Source organism: Coturnix japonica, chromosome 4 (genome assembly GCF_001577835.2).
Source record: "Coturnix japonica isolate 7356 chromosome 4, Coturnix japonica 2.1, whole genome shotgun sequence".
Classification (NCBI taxonomy): Eukaryota; Metazoa; Chordata; class Aves; order Galliformes; family Phasianidae; genus Coturnix; species Coturnix japonica.
The window spans coordinates 60,513,293-60,530,173 of NC_029519.1; the positions used below are offsets into that span (position 1 = coordinate 60,513,293).

At 38.1% G+C, this 16,881-nt stretch overlaps 1 protein-coding gene across 1 annotated transcript in view; it reads left to right on the forward strand.

The window, feature by feature from the left end:
• Nucleotides 1–4,039: 4,039 nt before the first annotated feature.
• GABRA2 (gamma-aminobutyric acid type A receptor subunit alpha2) overlaps nt 4,040–16,881 on the forward strand; it is a 55,495-nt gene continuing 42,653 nt past the window's right edge. The window contains exons 1-2 of the mRNA XM_032444111.1: nt 4,040–4,229; nt 6,754–6,869. Of these exons, the coding sequence (XP_032300002.1) occupies nt 4,159–4,229; nt 6,754–6,869 (187 nt within the window). The 5' untranslated portion in view covers nt 4,040–4,158. The remainder of the gene's footprint in view (nt 4,230–6,753; nt 6,870–16,881) is intronic.

The following is a 16,881-nucleotide window of genomic DNA, read 5'->3' on the forward strand; positions in this document are numbered from 1 at the left end:
TTTTTTTTTTTTTTTTTTGTTCTGATTGGCATCCATGTAGCTGTGTGAAGAACAAGTACAGGGACTGAGTTAAAAAAAATAATTCCCCATTTTGATTTTATATTTTGTCATTATTCACATAAATAAAATTAAATAACATATACCTTTAAATCGCTAAGATATTGTATATTGGTTACAGATGTCAACCACTTGAACTTATACAAGATTGCTTCACTACTTAATTTATATAAATACATATTAAGAAGGATATAGAAAACAGTCTTTCCAGTTATGAATATCTAATTCATGGATGTGTATTATTCCTTCTTGGGGATTAAAACTTTCATAAAAGCCATAATTCATACTAAAAAATCAGCTGCTATATCATGGAAAAATTTCTGACATCTCACTTCAGTTTTCAGATGTATGTCTCAATTTTATTGTATCTCAAGGATTATTGTTTTATCCTTACAGGTAAGACTGTTGCTGGCCTAGATCTAAGGGTGAAGATTATCCTTGTTCAGCCAACACAAAATATGTGATGATTACCTCGATCTGCCAGAAGTTTTGTCTGGAGCTGGTATACTCCCTAACAGCATTCTATGCTAAGCTCTGCTTGGCTTTACTTGATTTTGTCCACACTAGAAGATGTTTACTGCCACCTTCCTAACAGCTATAAATGTGAGGTACTATTTTTGTGAAATTCATTCTGCCCAAAGGATAGAGTAATTGTGTCATCTGAATGATTCTTTCAAGCAAAATGTGTGAAGAAACATTTAAGTTAGCATTTGCAATCCAGAAAATGGCTAGCCAGGGTTTCACCTCCCCTCTGCTTCTATTAGCTCTGAGCTGGAAGAAGCACTTATGAAATGTTACATACCTGCCCTCTATTCATTTTGTCCTCACAAAGAAAGTCTTTCCAGCCCCATGGAGGTGTTGTGAAACACAATTTATCAGCATGTGCACAATTGAAATCCTTGGTGAGAGTGAATAATGGGGTTGCAAGATCCTATTGTAAGATATTTTTTGAACATCAAGATAGGGATAAAATTCTGGTTTTATGTTTCAGCAAAGAAAGCAGAAAAAAAAAAAGTATTTTAGGTAAAATAATTAAATCTTTAATTATTCATATATTGTTAAAAGAAACTCTGATAATAGATTTGTGTACCTACAGTCTTCCAGCAGCCTGATTTAGGTCCATTCAGGCCAGTGGTACTACTCCCAGCCTCCCTGGGCATTTGCATCAGGGCTCAGAGGCGTCTCACCAATGCAGGGGATGTGCTGGTTGCTGCATATGAATCAGAGGAACTGAAATTCAGTAGTGAGTAATAGCGTTTAATACAACTCAACAAGTAATAAGGCAGAAACGAAGAGAATTCCCCTGCTGAATGTGGACCCGAGGGGGCCCAAGTATAGCATTTCTAACCTGTAAATCCTAACGCATCTGGTGGTTGTGAAACCCAAGCCAGGCATGCCTGCAACCCAACAGAGTGCTAAAACCCAGCACTACTTTTATTCTCAAATACTTCCCAGTTCATAAGCATTGTGGGTTATAAGCATGTGGGATTATCACAAAGGTCCTTCTGTCTGGTAGTGATTGTGTTGCCTCTGATATTTTATATGCTGCCTGAACTATCTGCCCCTGTACTTAACTTCACTGTAATTTGGGATGCCCCATAGGTCTGTCCAAAATGTCTGAGAACAGGAATAAGCAGTTGTTTTTAATTTGCTGATGCTTATAAGGTATGCAGTTTACCTGGAGTGGAACTTCAATGCATGAAGCTATGTTTAAATCTCAAGGAGTATTGCTGGTAAATAGCTATGATTAGAGTCTAAACACTAGCGCATGATTCTGAGGAAGGCTTTGAGCACAGACTTGTTATAAATACATATCTTACCCCATGTGGCTTTTGAAGAGTGATAATACACTATTGCAACAACAAGAAGACACTGCTTTCCTTAATAAAGGTGCTTCTTTAAATTATGCATATCACATACAGAAACTAGAATCTAATTTCTGAATTATTGTTAATTAAAGTGACTTTTGGGAAGGAATATCATGAATACCCATGGAAAAATAAATCTGCTGTTATGTATAATAACAACAGATCAGAAAGGCCCTTCACTTCTAATTTTTTTTTTTTTTAATGCATGTTGACATTTGTGAAGTCACTCTATCTGAGGAAAAGTAATTAAAGATATTTCTTTTTATGGCAAGGGCTGATACTGCCTTTAGCATCAACTTCTAATTCTGCAGAGTGATTGCAGTCAGGTTTTGCTGTTCTTTTTCCCAACATGTGGGGACTTGCAGGCAGACCCAAGGAAATCTTGGGGTTGATGTTCAGCAGACCAGTTGATGAACATTAGTTAGTAGAGAAGCATTCCACTATCAGGGGAGTTGAGGCCATGGTATCTCAGGGATACCCAGGGTGAGATGGCTGCTGAACAAGCATTCTCCAGTCTGCAACTTCTGCATTTGTGTCCTTATCGTTGTCATTCTCCACAGTCTGGGCTGTCACTTTACTCATTATTTCGTAACAAGTAACCTGGCTTGTTCCTTCTCTTGTCCCAGTGAGGTTTTGAAAATGCTCAGCTGGAAGAAGCAGATCAGGCTGACAGCCCAAGCATTCTCCTTCCTTTTTTTGCCTCACACTCTGTTGTGGAGTCCTTAAGGCACCAGAGAAGGAAAGCAGGGGGATCTCCAGCTGCAGTCTGCAACAATTAGGAAGCAAGAAATCCAAGGAGAATAGCAGAGAGCAAGAAAAGGAGTCTCCCAGTTGTTGTAGCTGATCAGGTCAGATTCCGAATCAAAATACCCTCAAAGTGCAACAGACAGGTGGGCTGGGATGCTGAAGGGAGAGCTGAGGTCTGTGCGTTCCACAATTAACAGTTTGAAGGGAGGTAGAGATTGGTTTAAAGCAAACAAAAAATGTACAGTGTTTCTACTGCTGGCACTGCTTTCTTTCAAGTTAACGATGCAAAATAAGGGTAGCCTACATAAAACCCGCCTCTGTGTCAGCGCTGCCCTGATCCACTTGCACTGGAAAACCCGCAGTAATGGGGATGGATGCTCGCAGTGCTCCCATCGGGCTCAGACGAGGTCGGCGTCATGTGGACGAGAATCCAAGAGAAGTGCTGCGATCTGAGCTAAAAAGCCGCCGGGCTTGTTTCCTTGGCTGCCCGCACCCCCGGCTCGCTGGAACCGACAGACTTTTCTTCTCCCTGCATTTCAATGACTGTGCCAATGGGCAAGCGGGGAAAGGAATATTAATGCTACGGCCTGGGAGCGGCTCCGTGCCTACCGCACACCGAGAGGAGCGCGGCCCCGTCCTCCCTCGGGAGTGCTCTCTGCCCGCAAGGCTCCCCCCCAGCGCACTGCCCGTCGGTTTTGGGGAGGGCTGCTGCGTGAAGCCCCCGGCACGGTGACTTGCATCTTATCCTACCCCGGGGGAAGCGCCCCCAGCTCCGCGCCTCCACTCGCTCCCTCCTCGCCCGCGCAGCCACCGCGCGAGCGCGCACGGGCACGCGCCCCGCCCGCCGCCCCTCCCGCCCCGCGCAGCGGCACGCGCACCGCCCGCCGCCCCCCGCACACGCGCGCTCCCGCCGCTCCCGCAGCCGCCGCTCCGTCCCGGCCGCCCGGCGCTCGTCGCCTCCCTCCCTCCTCCTGCCCCTTCCCCTCCCCTCCTGTTCCCAGGTAGGGTCCCCGAGGGTCGCCGCCCTACGCGGGGTGCGCGGGGCCCAGCGGCTCTCTAGCGGCCTCGCCGTGGCCCCCAGCGGCCTGCGGTCCCCCTGGCGTGCCCCCCGCTGAGGCTGCCGACGGTTGAACCCCGCACTCTGAGACACGCATCTCTCTTTCTCTCTTTTTTTTTGTCTTTTTTTTTTTTTTTTTTTTTTTTCTCCTCGTCTTGGGGTTTTCAGCTTACGGAAGAGGAAAGCATCTGATGCGTCTGCTCACATGCCACTTCTGATCATCCGTTGCCTCTTTGCACAGAGCAGGATCGCCGGGGAAGATGGAGACGCACTAAGTTGCCCGTAGCGCGAAGTGCTGCAGGACCCGCCGCTCCGCTCCGTTCCACTCCCCGACAAGTGACACCGCTCCCGGGTGAAGTTGGAGCGCGGCTGGGGCTGAGCGCGGCTCTGTGTTTCTCTCCGAGGCTGTAGGTGGTGCGGAGCGCGGCGATGAAGAGGCAGCCGGCACCCCGCGGGACGCGCCTGGTGCTCCTCGCCCTGCTGGCGTGGCTGCCCACAAGGTGAGGATGCTCGGCGTGTCTTTCGGTGCAGACATAGACGTTGTGAACTCCTAAGGGTAGGCTTGCATAAAAGTAAAGCGCGGAGTAACGTAATAAAAGCCCTCTCTAAGCTGTTTGCATGCGGTGTTGCATAGATTCCAGAGCTAATGCTGTGGGAGAAGGTGGGTTCCAACATCTTGTCCTGAAGCAGACTGAATCGGTGTTTGATTTTATTGTGCCAAAGGAAGAACCGAGTTTTAAGTGCCTCGTTGTAAATTAAGAGCTTAAAGCTTTATTGGAGTTACCCTATCACAGCAACACTGTGCCGTGCAGAGCAGTTCAGATGGAGAATAGATGATTCTGAAATCAAATAGCAACTCATAGTCTCTAAAATAACACGTTTCCCCTCTCTCTCCCCCCTCGTTTTTTTTTATTATTAGTATTAGTTCGAGCACGTCTGTTTTTTTGGTGTCTGTTTTTTGGTCAACATAACAGAATTTGAGATGACACTTAAGCTTTGAGCCTCTAGGTGGAGGTAGTATACAACTTCACAATCGCTTACAATAAAACAATGCCTTCATTTAATAATCAACTTTTAAATTTTGTTTAAAAGCTCCCATTTCGGGAGTGACAACACAGCAGAAGATAATTTTAATCAAATAATTGCTTTTGTATTTCCCACAGTCCCTAAACATACAACTGATTGTAGTTTGTAACTTTGGTTCACTTGCTCTGATTCTCACTGCAGCAGGTCTTGCCCTAGAATGGTACGTGCCATAAATAATGCAGTTTCCTTCTGTTTCAAAATGCCTGCGTTCATTTTTTGATACTTTCTAGTGAACAAAGCAAATTCCTGAAACTGTATTTCCCATTTCACTTTGTGCCTTAACTACAGTGCGATATTAGTTGAGTCACAGTGGGCCAGATCCTGCAAGCCCTACTCAAGTGAGTAATCGAACTGACGTCAGAGAGGCTGCATGCGTAATGAAGGAGTTTATGCCAGTGTAAAGTTTGCAGGATCCTACCCTAATTGGATATCATTGAATAAACCAATTTTATCCTGGCATCCTGACTTCAAAAAACAGTTACATCTCAAAAACAAGCTTAAAATGGCAGATATGTAGGACACAGAAAAATGATTTAGACACTAAACTACCCAGTAATTAGGAATAAACTCACAGAGCTGATGTTTTACTGATATTTTGGTATTTGTTTTTTAAGTCATATGGTTGTTGTTGCCTGTGTGGTCTGTGTAATGGAAAGACAGACTGCAATGATTTACATTTAAATACTTCCTCCATTCTGTTGAATCAGGGACCAGATTAATGCCACGTCTTTAATCATTTTATACTTTACTTGAATGAAAGTGTTGCCTATCCCTACTTCTTGTTTAATGTAGGAAAACATGCTTGTCTTTATGACATAATTATTCATCCAGAATGTCCTAGTCAGTAGCTTATTCAGAGATAATAGTCAAAATTTCAGCATAAACAAGTAGATAGCTGCAAAGAATACACATGTGGCATTATGCATGTAGCGCAAGATGCCCTGCTTCCTTGATGTTAATACTCTGGTTTTAAGTAGGTAAGACAGATGTTCTCAGCTCATGCATTTCACATCCACGTACTTAAAATTTGCATGTGTAAGGGTTGCTGCATGGAGGATTTCCCTAGTACATAAACCCTCTTGTTTGGGTGCCCAGGTCTGGGAGGACTGCTCAGAACCACCTTGGGCTGAGCAGCAGGTTCCTGATAGAACACCTGGTGTTTTCCACATGGTCCATAAAGGCTAGAATATATATTTGCTGGGAAAGCTTGATCCAATGGGTGATTCTTTTTAATGCTTCATTTCTGAATTTATTTTATTTTTTTTCCCTATCAGTTTTATAAGATTTGCCTGCACCCAGTGGATTGTCAGGTAGAGATTTTTTGTATCAAAACAGGAAGGCTATCTGCAGCTATCCTGCAGCTTGCTAGTCAGCATCGTTGTTCCCACCCACCAAATACTGACATCAGAGGACTCCCTGAGCATGATTGCTGGAGTTTTCCCTCGTTAGTTTCTCTGGTCATGTACTTAACACGACCATTGGGTGGAGGCATATCCACAGGATTTATCCAAAGATAGGGTATGCTTAGGTGAAGACAGATAGGACTGAGCTGGAAGGAGACAGTTTTATGTGCGAGAACTGGGGTTATCAGTGAATAGTGTGGGAGTGATGTGGCAGGGGGACCTGGGGATCTCAGGCTTTTGTACCTGGCCAGCCAAATGTGTCATTGGAGCTTGTAGTGGTCCTCCTTGCAATGCAGCAATGGCTGAAATTAGACACTACTGGAAAATGACTAGCTGGAAATTTTAAATGGTATGCCATAGACTATTACGTTTCTGAATGTGTTATACATAAATTGTGCATTCATAGATTTTTAATTACACCTTTCGTGTTAGAAGGAAGCAAGGTAAATATTTAAGGCCAGCCTGCAAAAACTGCATGTTGAATGTACATTAAAACTTAACCCAGCATCTTCTAAAATGTGAAATGTCCATTTAGATCAGTGCTGGCTGACTCCCTGGAAGATGAAGCTAAGAATAACATCACCATCTTTACAAGAATTCTAGACAGACTTCTGGATGGTTATGATAATCGTCTTAGACCTGGATTAGGAGGTAATAAAAACAATTAAAGATTGATTTTGTAAAGTCAGTTTTAATGTTCGGATTTTATGCAGTGATTTTTTTTCCCTTCAGGATTTCTTTTTCCCCTAACAACTGATATGTATTTCTATAAATTATTTATAACTCTATATTCACCAATGAATCATTGGAAGTTCGAGGAAGATAAAATCTATGAATGGAAAGGAGGAACTTTCACACATATGTGTTAAAGAAAGAGGAAAAAAAATCTGGAGATTTAACATAGTGAAATGGAATGAGAGCAGAAATAACATCTAAATCTGTTATTCCAGTCAGGAAATTTTGGTTGAGGAAGCAATGCAGGCATGATGCCCTGCAGTGTGATGAGTGTATGTTTTCAGATATCTGCAAGAGTGATTTGTTTGTTTGTTTTACTGGTGTGTAAAATTCACATTTGAGATTAACTCATTGTTCCAGTAAATCCAATGGGAATTATGTGTTTTTCACCTCCTTGAAATTAGGGTGTGATGGATGATTAGCATTTTGTTCTCAGACACCTTGCATTTATTTGGTCATTTGGAGAAAAAAAGGGTATGTGTGTGTGCGGGGGGGGAAGGAATGCTGGAGGACAAAGTTCAGTGCATTGTGCCATGGCTGTCAGTCTGTGTTGTTGTTTTTTCCTTTTCCAAAATGTCAGTTGAGCTGCATATCAGCTTGTGTAAGTATGCAAGCGAGGAATTTAAATAACTTGTTTGCTCTGGGAAGTGTTACTCTGCAGAATGATCTACGTGGTATGGGGAGGGGCATAATGTTCTGATTTTGATACTATGTTGTTTACTATTATTATTTATATGTTATTTGTACCCAGTAACAGAAATGCTTATGTATCAATAACAACACCACTGTTATTATTTGTAACAGCCTTGATAACGGTAATTTTCAGCCTGGAGGCTGTTTCAGCTTGCTGAAACTAATTCCGGTACAAAATTCCTGGGAGCCATTTCTGCTCCCGTTGATTTCAGTGAGATCAGGATCAAAGCCAGAGATCTGCTTTGACTTCCATGGAAATTATAAAAACAACTCAACTTGATCAAATTAGGGGTTAGTCAAAGCTCACCTGTGGCTCTGCTTCTGCTCTGGTTCTGAAGAATCTTGGCTTGCATCTGGAACAGCACGAAGTGGCAGATAGCACTGACTGGTAACAGCTTCCTCATTATACATCTGTGCGTGAAGTACCTTCTCATTTTCATTTCTGGCCCCTGGTATAGTGGAAGCTTGTGAAATAGTCTACATTCAGGACTTTTTAATTTATATAATCCATAAAATGAGACATACAATACTAAAGATATGGGAATCTATATAATGATATTTACACGAAGATTCAATTTCTTTGCAGAATACTTGTTTTTAAGAATTTAGACATGGTATGAACATAAAATGCCTTGCAGGATGTTACAGAAACATCAAATATCACAAAGTTTGAGTTTAATTTGCAGGGCTTTTAAAATTTTAATTTTATTAAGAAAATATTGAAAAATTCTTTTGCTGTTTACAGAAAATGATATGCTATTTAATGAAAGCAGATGGCAATTCCTTTGCATATCATGTATTCTTTTGAATATTAAAAATTAGATTGTTGAGAGCATGAAATCTAAAAACAGTTTTTCTCACATTTTTATTTTATATTTTCCATCACATCAACTTCAAAATACCTCCTTCTTTTTCTTTGTCAGGCCTCCTAGTTAATTAAAATATGCTTTGGGAGCATAAAAATTAAAGAATTAACATCTGTTTGGTACTGGCATACATAGCAATCAACCCATGCAGAACATGTGTGAAATGAAACTGTGTCATGCATATTAAACCGTGATGATTCATGATGCATTAATGTTAATCTGTGGAATACTTCAGTTGTGGATTGGTCGATTCTGATAGTTAAAAAGAACACTTGTAAAATTCAGCTCTGATAATCCATGATCCTGAATATGCCAAATAGTGCTGTGGGTAACGCTTAGTAATTATGAAGTTACCTATTTCAGGAATTTTGTAGCATTTTATTCCCTTTTCTTTATTAATCTGTACTCCAAAAAGAAAAATGAAAATTATTAATCCTTTTTTTCTTTTTAAAGATACTATGTGCTTAGTGATTCTGTTCCAGTTGCATTCATATGAATGAAATAATTTAGTTGAAACAGTAGAACATTTGCATTGGCATAGCAGCTTCACTGTTAACACTGAGATCACAATGTAGTAAAACAAAACTGTTCAGGGTCTGAGATGAATTCTTTTAAAGTCTTTTTGTGAAAGCTAGAGTTGTTCACCAGTCCAGTTTCACCTGTTGTGGAAGTCATTTTCAGACATTTCCTACTGCAAATTTTGGCTTGTTATAAGGAATTATTCAGCTCACAAATATTTTTAATAATGAGAAGGGCTAGCTATTTCTTTTAGCTAATTGTTGACAGTAAAATAGAAATGTACAGGCTCTTTGAAAGGCTGTACATAAATTCAACTCAGTAGTTGTTTGAGAATTTGCTTGATTTTAGAGATAGGTTTATAAATGATTTTACTGGGAGACTGTGTGTTTACAGTAGGACCTTGATGCTTTACTGATACAAAGATACACCTCAGAACTGAATTATTTGGCATGCACTATTAGGGCAGCATTAACTTCCACTGTTGATGCAGCACTACTGTAAAAGTAAATTATGTCTATTGGAAACTTCTTACCAGTTGTGATTTTTGAGTGATGTATGATCACTCAAGAATGATATATGATCACTCAAAATGGGTGTAGGGAACGAAAAGAAATCACTGCACCATCCCCTGAAATCAGAGACATTTCGTATTACTGAAGTAATACCCAGATGTCCTGCATGGGGGTATATATGTGGGGGTATTCAAGGGGAGAGAAGATTTTCTCTGTACTCATGCTAGGCAATGGATTGCATCTGGAGCAGCACTGACAACCCTGGTATTTATGATATGAATTATTTTACCTGAACATTCCATGTGACTTCTGCAATTTCTGAGATACAGTTGCATTCAGACCCTCTGTATGATCTCTCCTCTTTCCTTTGTCACTTGAACAGCCATGATTAAATGGTGCCATAGAATAAGATAGTCCCCTCTTTTAATATTTTGATATGTATATTAAGCATAGTAGCAATAACATACTTTTTTGTTTATGTGATATCTTCTTGTAAGTATGAAAAGAAGAAGTAAAGGAGAGAGGATAGAAATGTCATTGGGATTTTTATACTATGTTGGATACATAAGTAATCTTACCATATCTAGTCAGACTGATTTCCTTACTGACATTTGAAGTTTCTCTGTTGCAACAGTCATAAAATTTTTGTTGGTTCTCCTCTTCCACATTATAAAATATGATTGAATACATGAATTAATTAAAAAATAAAATGTTTTAAAGTCATAAAATAGCATTTGGATGTTGAAAGAATAGAGAACTGGGCTTTGTGGCTTGGATACCTGATTCTCAGCAGCTATCTAGTCTAATGCATGCCAAACCCGCCCACAGCAAGGGAGATGTAACAAAGTGAGTTTTCAGGTCCCTTCCAACCCAAGCCATCCTACGATAATGTTGACACAGAAAGGAGCTACACAGATTTGTACCATCTGAGAATCTTTCCACAGATGAATCAGTCTCATCAGCTTCAGGAATGATGTTCTCACAGTAACTAAGATCAATGTTGGTTATTATAAAAAACTGAAGAAAATCAGAAAATACGTAGGTGAAAACTAAAGTAGGTAGGTGAAAGCTAAAAGATGACTTTCAGATGTTTGGATCACTTTATCAAGAAACTCTATTACATTTCACTTGTAAACATACTGAAGTCTTTTTCCACAGCATTTTATAAATAAGATGAACAGGAAAACCAAAGGGAACTGAAAAGAATTATTGCTTATTATCAGAGAGAGTGTGAGCTGTGAACTGTGAACATGTAAGGGTACGATCATTCATTTTTGCACTACTAGATATCTATTATTGCAGTGAAGTTTTGCAGTAGTGTAAAGAGTCATTGATTAAAATTGTGTAGTGTGCTCATTACATTAACTAAAAGGGAATCTCTCTTTTTTCCATTTCCCCCCCCNAAAGCAGGAGAGCTGTGTATATATATATATACACATGTGTGTATAAAAGAGTTGTACGTCTTCAGTTGCCAGGAAACAAGGCCATCATCTTATGCTGGTAATCTGGAACATGTTAAGTTTAGGGCAGTATATTTATATGTTGCTGTGATTCAGCGTGTTTTGAATCAGTTTCAGAAACTTTTGTAGCTGCTTTAGCAGTCCTCCAGCTGGGGATTAAAATTTTAGAGGTATTTGACAATCTCATTGTGCTTGATACACATTCAGAGCAGCTTAGAAGAAGGCTCTTAGACTATTTTTACTGTAAAACACTACAGGGAAGCTTTCACTACTGATTTTAAAGGAAAGCTTTTGCTGCTGTTTGTAAAGGAAAAAGAGCGGTGTTCACTTGCACAGCCTGGCTGCTACCTTAGCCCTTCTATGTATGCTTTTCTTTAAGGAATATGACCGTAATGATTTCAGAGGAGTCCGAGAGACTCACATTTATTGGTATTTGCTTCTAATACTAGGAATTATTCCAATGACACCAAGACTGTATAAATGGTATTAAGAAGACCTGAAAGAATGTTCGTCCTATGGTATCTGCAAACTCCTGTGGAGATCATTGTTACTCATTATAAATCAGATTGACAGGATTGTTTAGTTGTTCATCCAGATTTGATAGGCTAAGACAAACATTACCTTTCTTCAATGATACATTCATTTTAGGTTACTAAGAAACTGGTGCAGTCCAGTGGCCTTGCAGATCTCCAAGGTGTTTACTGCTTGCCACTAAGACTTACCATATTATAGAAATCTTATGGCTAGTTTGCTATCCATAATAAGAATTTATTTTTCACTCAGGTTGACTGCTGTTGGTAGACAAGGAGCAAATAACTGCAGTACTAGAGTTCCAAAATTTGTATAGCCTTTCTGAAATGAAACCATGTTTGTAAAGGCACCTGAATTATATACATACATATATATATATATATATATATATGAATTATATATATATATTTGATGCATATTAATGGATTTTCTGCAATTTTTAGTAGTGGATTTTATCTAAATGTAAAATGAATTTAAAATATAACAGTTGATATGTATGTTGCTTACAGTAGAAAAAAAAAGCAACAAATAATAAATTTCACAATAAAAAAGTAGTATTATGTTTTACACTAAAAATGAGCCTATAAACAATATCAGGAAGTCCTTTAATGCTTATTGTTGAGATGAGCAATCTTGGAGTATTCTGTTTTTTTAATTCTTCATATAGGACACATACAGAAATTATGTCAAAACTTATATTTTACACCAAAATAGAGTGCTAAGAGAAGAAGAATAGCTGAAGCTATTGAGATCTCTTATTCAACTGAATAAGCACGTGAAGGTATTAAAACTTTTTGGTGAGGAACTGTTTAACCAGCATTGATCTAAAAATAAAAATTCACAGAATGTATTTTAGACACTGACAAGGTTTGGAACACTCCATCCTTCAGGGAGCTGTTAAGAATGACCTTAGAACTATGTTTAATTTAAGAAAAAAAGGTAGTTAAATTTTACTTTATATCAGTCAACATGATTGTTTTGGTTGTGTTAATTTTTGCTTATGCAACAGTGACCAGTCTTTAAGCAAGTAGTTGGCCATAACTATCTCTTTACAGACAAGTTTTTGGCAAAAGTATTAACATTTTATTTTCAGTCAAAACAAATGCATGGGATTAAATACATATCAGAAGACCTTCAGCTTCTTTACATGGAATAGAATTAATTTAGGGTTTTTATGTTTTGTTTTGTTTTTAAACCTAGTTCTTACAGCCTCTAATGGCAAATACCTCAGAAGTAAAAGGAACCATGAGGCATATCTCTTACTGTCTGTTTATATTCTGCATTATATAATAAGCTTCTACTCCATACAAAACCTCATTGTGGTTGAAAATAATGTAAAAATACTATACTTAGGAGTCATAATATAAAACCTTGTAAAAAAGAGACTTCTTTTCACCTTAACTTTAATTAGTAAGCTCATAAATACTAGGCCAAGGATGGTGACATTCATCACAGTACCAGAAATAGTGGTTTGACAGAGAAGTCTTGAAATCTCCCATCTTTAGAAACACAGAAAAAAAGAAATAGATAAAATATGACCTGGGCAACCTATCCCCAGAGTCGGCTCTGCCTTGTACCTTCAGATGTCCTTTCTGAACTGAGGAGTTCTAAGATTCTGTGACTAACAGCCATCAAGACATTGAAAGAATGGCTGAAGTTTTCCATCTTAATTGGCAAGTGTGAAAAAAACAGATCGTAGAACACAAGTTCTGGAAGACATAGCTGAATAAAAGTAAAAGCATTAATGAGAGACTGAAAATGTCTGTGGACAGCTGAACACTGTTGTACAACAGTTTATAGTTCATTAACAATCTACTGTGATGAGTAGAAGATTTAGAGCAAATAGGAAGGCTCAGGAGAAATGCAGACTACATATATGTTTCCCTTTGAGTTCCGAAAACTCAGCAGAAACTGGGATTTGGCTAACAGACATAAAATGACTCCATCCCCACCTATTTTCCCACCATAACCACAATCCAGAGTTCTGAGGAGGTTTCAATATGGGAATGCATATCTCAAAGGAGAGACACTGCCTTTCATTGGATATTTCATATCTAATAAAACCTGAGCGAAAAGATTGATAATGGTGCAAAGGTAGCCATCTGGCTAAATTAAAAAACTAAAATAAAAAAAATGTCTTTCTCTACCCACAAATTGTGTAGTCTTCTTTTTATGCCAGTACAATTTCAATGACATTGTCTAGTGGTTTGTTATAGGTCTATTGCTTCTGATAGTACTCCTGATTACATAATACTACTTATGTTTTCTTAGAGAGCCACCATTTCATGACAACTCATAGCAGTAAATTTGCCAATGCACAAACTAGTTCATCCAATTTCTAGAATTAGTAGCATGTAGAGAGAGAAGTATTTCATCAAAAAGGATCATGCAGTAGAATACTCAGATTGCCTAAGTGTCAAGACTGCAGTTACTTTGTTTTTTTACAATATTTCTGCATTGATTGTTGGTGCTAGTAGCTCATGTTAGTGGCTACTGTTAGGTTCTAATAGGTTTTGAAGTAGCTTCAAAGTCTCTAGAAACAAACAGATATGAGACAGAACATAACACTACTTTTTAACAAGCTAGCATTACTTTAGTACATGGAAGGATGAAAAAACTGTGTGAGCAAGGAACAGGGAAAGGGCAGGAGATTGGGATAAAGGAGATGGAGAGTGGAGGAGAGAGAGAAAATAGTGACATTATACCCTGGCCACTTTTAAGCAACTGACAGATTAAGACTGCTGAATGATATTTTTTTCAAATACCCATTGGAAAATTGGAAGTGGAATAAAATGATCAGTTTCACCATTAGAGTGTACTCATGTATCTAAATTTCTGGTATAAATATTTTTCAGTTATGAGTCATCTGTCTCAAGAACAACTGTACAAGGTATATCAGATACAGTTTTGGGCTGCTGTACAATTCAGCAGCCTACTAAATTAAAGCATCAACAGAAGATTTTGAATTAATGTTGTCAAAAGTCTAATATACTTTAGTGATAAGAATCAAAGCACTTTAATATGTCAAGATTAATCTTTAAACACATTTTTATGTCTGTTCTTTCAGGTTAATGCATGAATTAATTACAAGGTGAAGCAAGTTTTGTTTATTACTATCATCCTAGTAATAGTTTGCTTTATAATGCATTATATGTTAGCACTATTTTTCTGAAATTGTCTGTATGTTATGAAAGTACAATTCTGCTAATCTTCTGAAAGTGGTTTTGCTATTTGAGAACCATTTGTATGATTACTTTGTAGCACATAACTCTTGATTTAAAGTTGATAATTCCTTGCCATATGTTGAGAGCTGTTTAATAATTAGAGCACTTAACTTAATGACAGTAGCATAAATCAGTCTCCCTCTTACCTGAGATTATTGTACGCATCAAAGGGTATGAAACATTTTAGTAAAGATGAGTAGCTATAGTCAGAGATAGGATTGATTTTATTCTGATATTAATTTGTCTGTACATACATGTGTTATCCTGTGCATGCATTTCTTATTGAACTACTAGAGATCCTGCATTAAAAGTATTAATCGGTAGTTTACTTAGGAAAAGTACAAATATGCTCTCTGATTATTCTGTTGTTTTTGTTTGTTTGTTTTTTGTTTTTGTAAAAACTTTGTCTCATAAAATTATAATGTTATGATAATATAATTTATTACAATCCAAATTCAGTGCTATTATTTTGCTCAAATATATAGTTCAGTAAGAATCAATCAAAAACTGATGTATGTTATAAAATATACATGTTCCTTATACATCTATAGTGGCTTTTCTCCCAGTGATGATACTGCAAATGCATTGGAAAACTCAGATTATTTTGCACAATGTGTAACCTTTATAGGGTGAAAGAGCTTGGAAGTATGATCCACCACTTAGTGATGGAACAAATACATGTCTCTAAGCCCATATGCCATGCTGGGTACCTCAGTGGGTCCCATAATTTCTGACACTGATTTGACTCGAATGAATCACTGACCAATTGATTTATCAAATCTATGATCAACTATGGTCACACTGAATGAAGAGGTTTATATAGAAAATATATTCCAACAGGAAAGTTGACTTCTACATGCACTGTTTTTTGTCAGACAGATTTTCCCTGCTGTGTGCAAAGTTGCTTGCATTTGGTATCTTTCCTATGACTGTAGTTTCCTGGATTTACCCATTTATATTTATAATGGGTTTTTTTTGTTTTAATTTTGAAATTATATCTTCTTGATCCCTTAAATACCTGACTGACAGAAAAACAATGTGTTGTGACTGAAAGACTGCACTGTAATTAGGACTACTTCATCTCCTTGTTGGTTTCCACTGCTTGGTGCTAATTCTCTCATCTAAGGGAGACAATTGTCTACCAGCACATTCCTCACTTTTCCTTTCTTGAATCCATTTTCAATTGTTCAGAGATAACAGATTCTTCAAACCACTTCTGTCAGGAGATTGGGATTCATTTTCATTAACCCATTAGTCTGACACTTTCAGCACAACATCAGAGAGGAAAAAGAGAGTATATGTCTTTAAGAATTTAGAGGTAGGCTGAATAGACAATTCCTGTCCTGAATACATCAGCTTAATTGTGTAGATACTTCTTTCTGACCTATAGTATAACGTTTACTGTATGTGCCTTTTTATTCTTACTATTTGAAGTCACTTCAAATAGTCTACAGTTTATGGGCTCACTGAATGAGGAATAAAATTCCTTTGGAAGAGAAGACACTGGGGAACAAACATAGTCTGGAATACATAATTAAGAGAAAACAGAAGTTTCAGCCTTAGATTCTATGCTGTGTCTGTAAAAACCCCTCAGTTATCGTGGAGGCATGCTGTGGCATTTCACTGAAGGTCCTTATCAGTGTCCACAACGTTAACTGAGTAAAAAACAATGAACTACTAGGTCTTTAAATGTGAACTTATTTCTGCGTTGCCTCCTACAGTTTCTGAACAACAGTTTTCCTCCAGGAGAAATAAATAAATAAATGAGTGAATAAATAAATAAGAGAGGGAGAAATATAAATGCCTGTTTTTTCAGATAAGTCAATGAATTCATCCTGAATAATACCTTTCAATCTGTGGGGTGTTACAAGCTATCATAGAATTCTGTGTCCTTTTTACCAGGCTTTTTTTCTTCAGTTGGTCATAAGAAAAATAAAAATGAATAGGTAATCTCTTTTGCTACTGCATAACATAACTAAATTTAAATTAACCTGCGGTTTTAAAAATAAAAAACATGTCCAAATTTATAAGCCTGAACAGGTTCTGAAAGTTTCATGTATAGCTAGAGGGGAATTCTTTTGTCACAGCAACCATAAAAGACAAATTTGAAGTTGCTTAGTAGA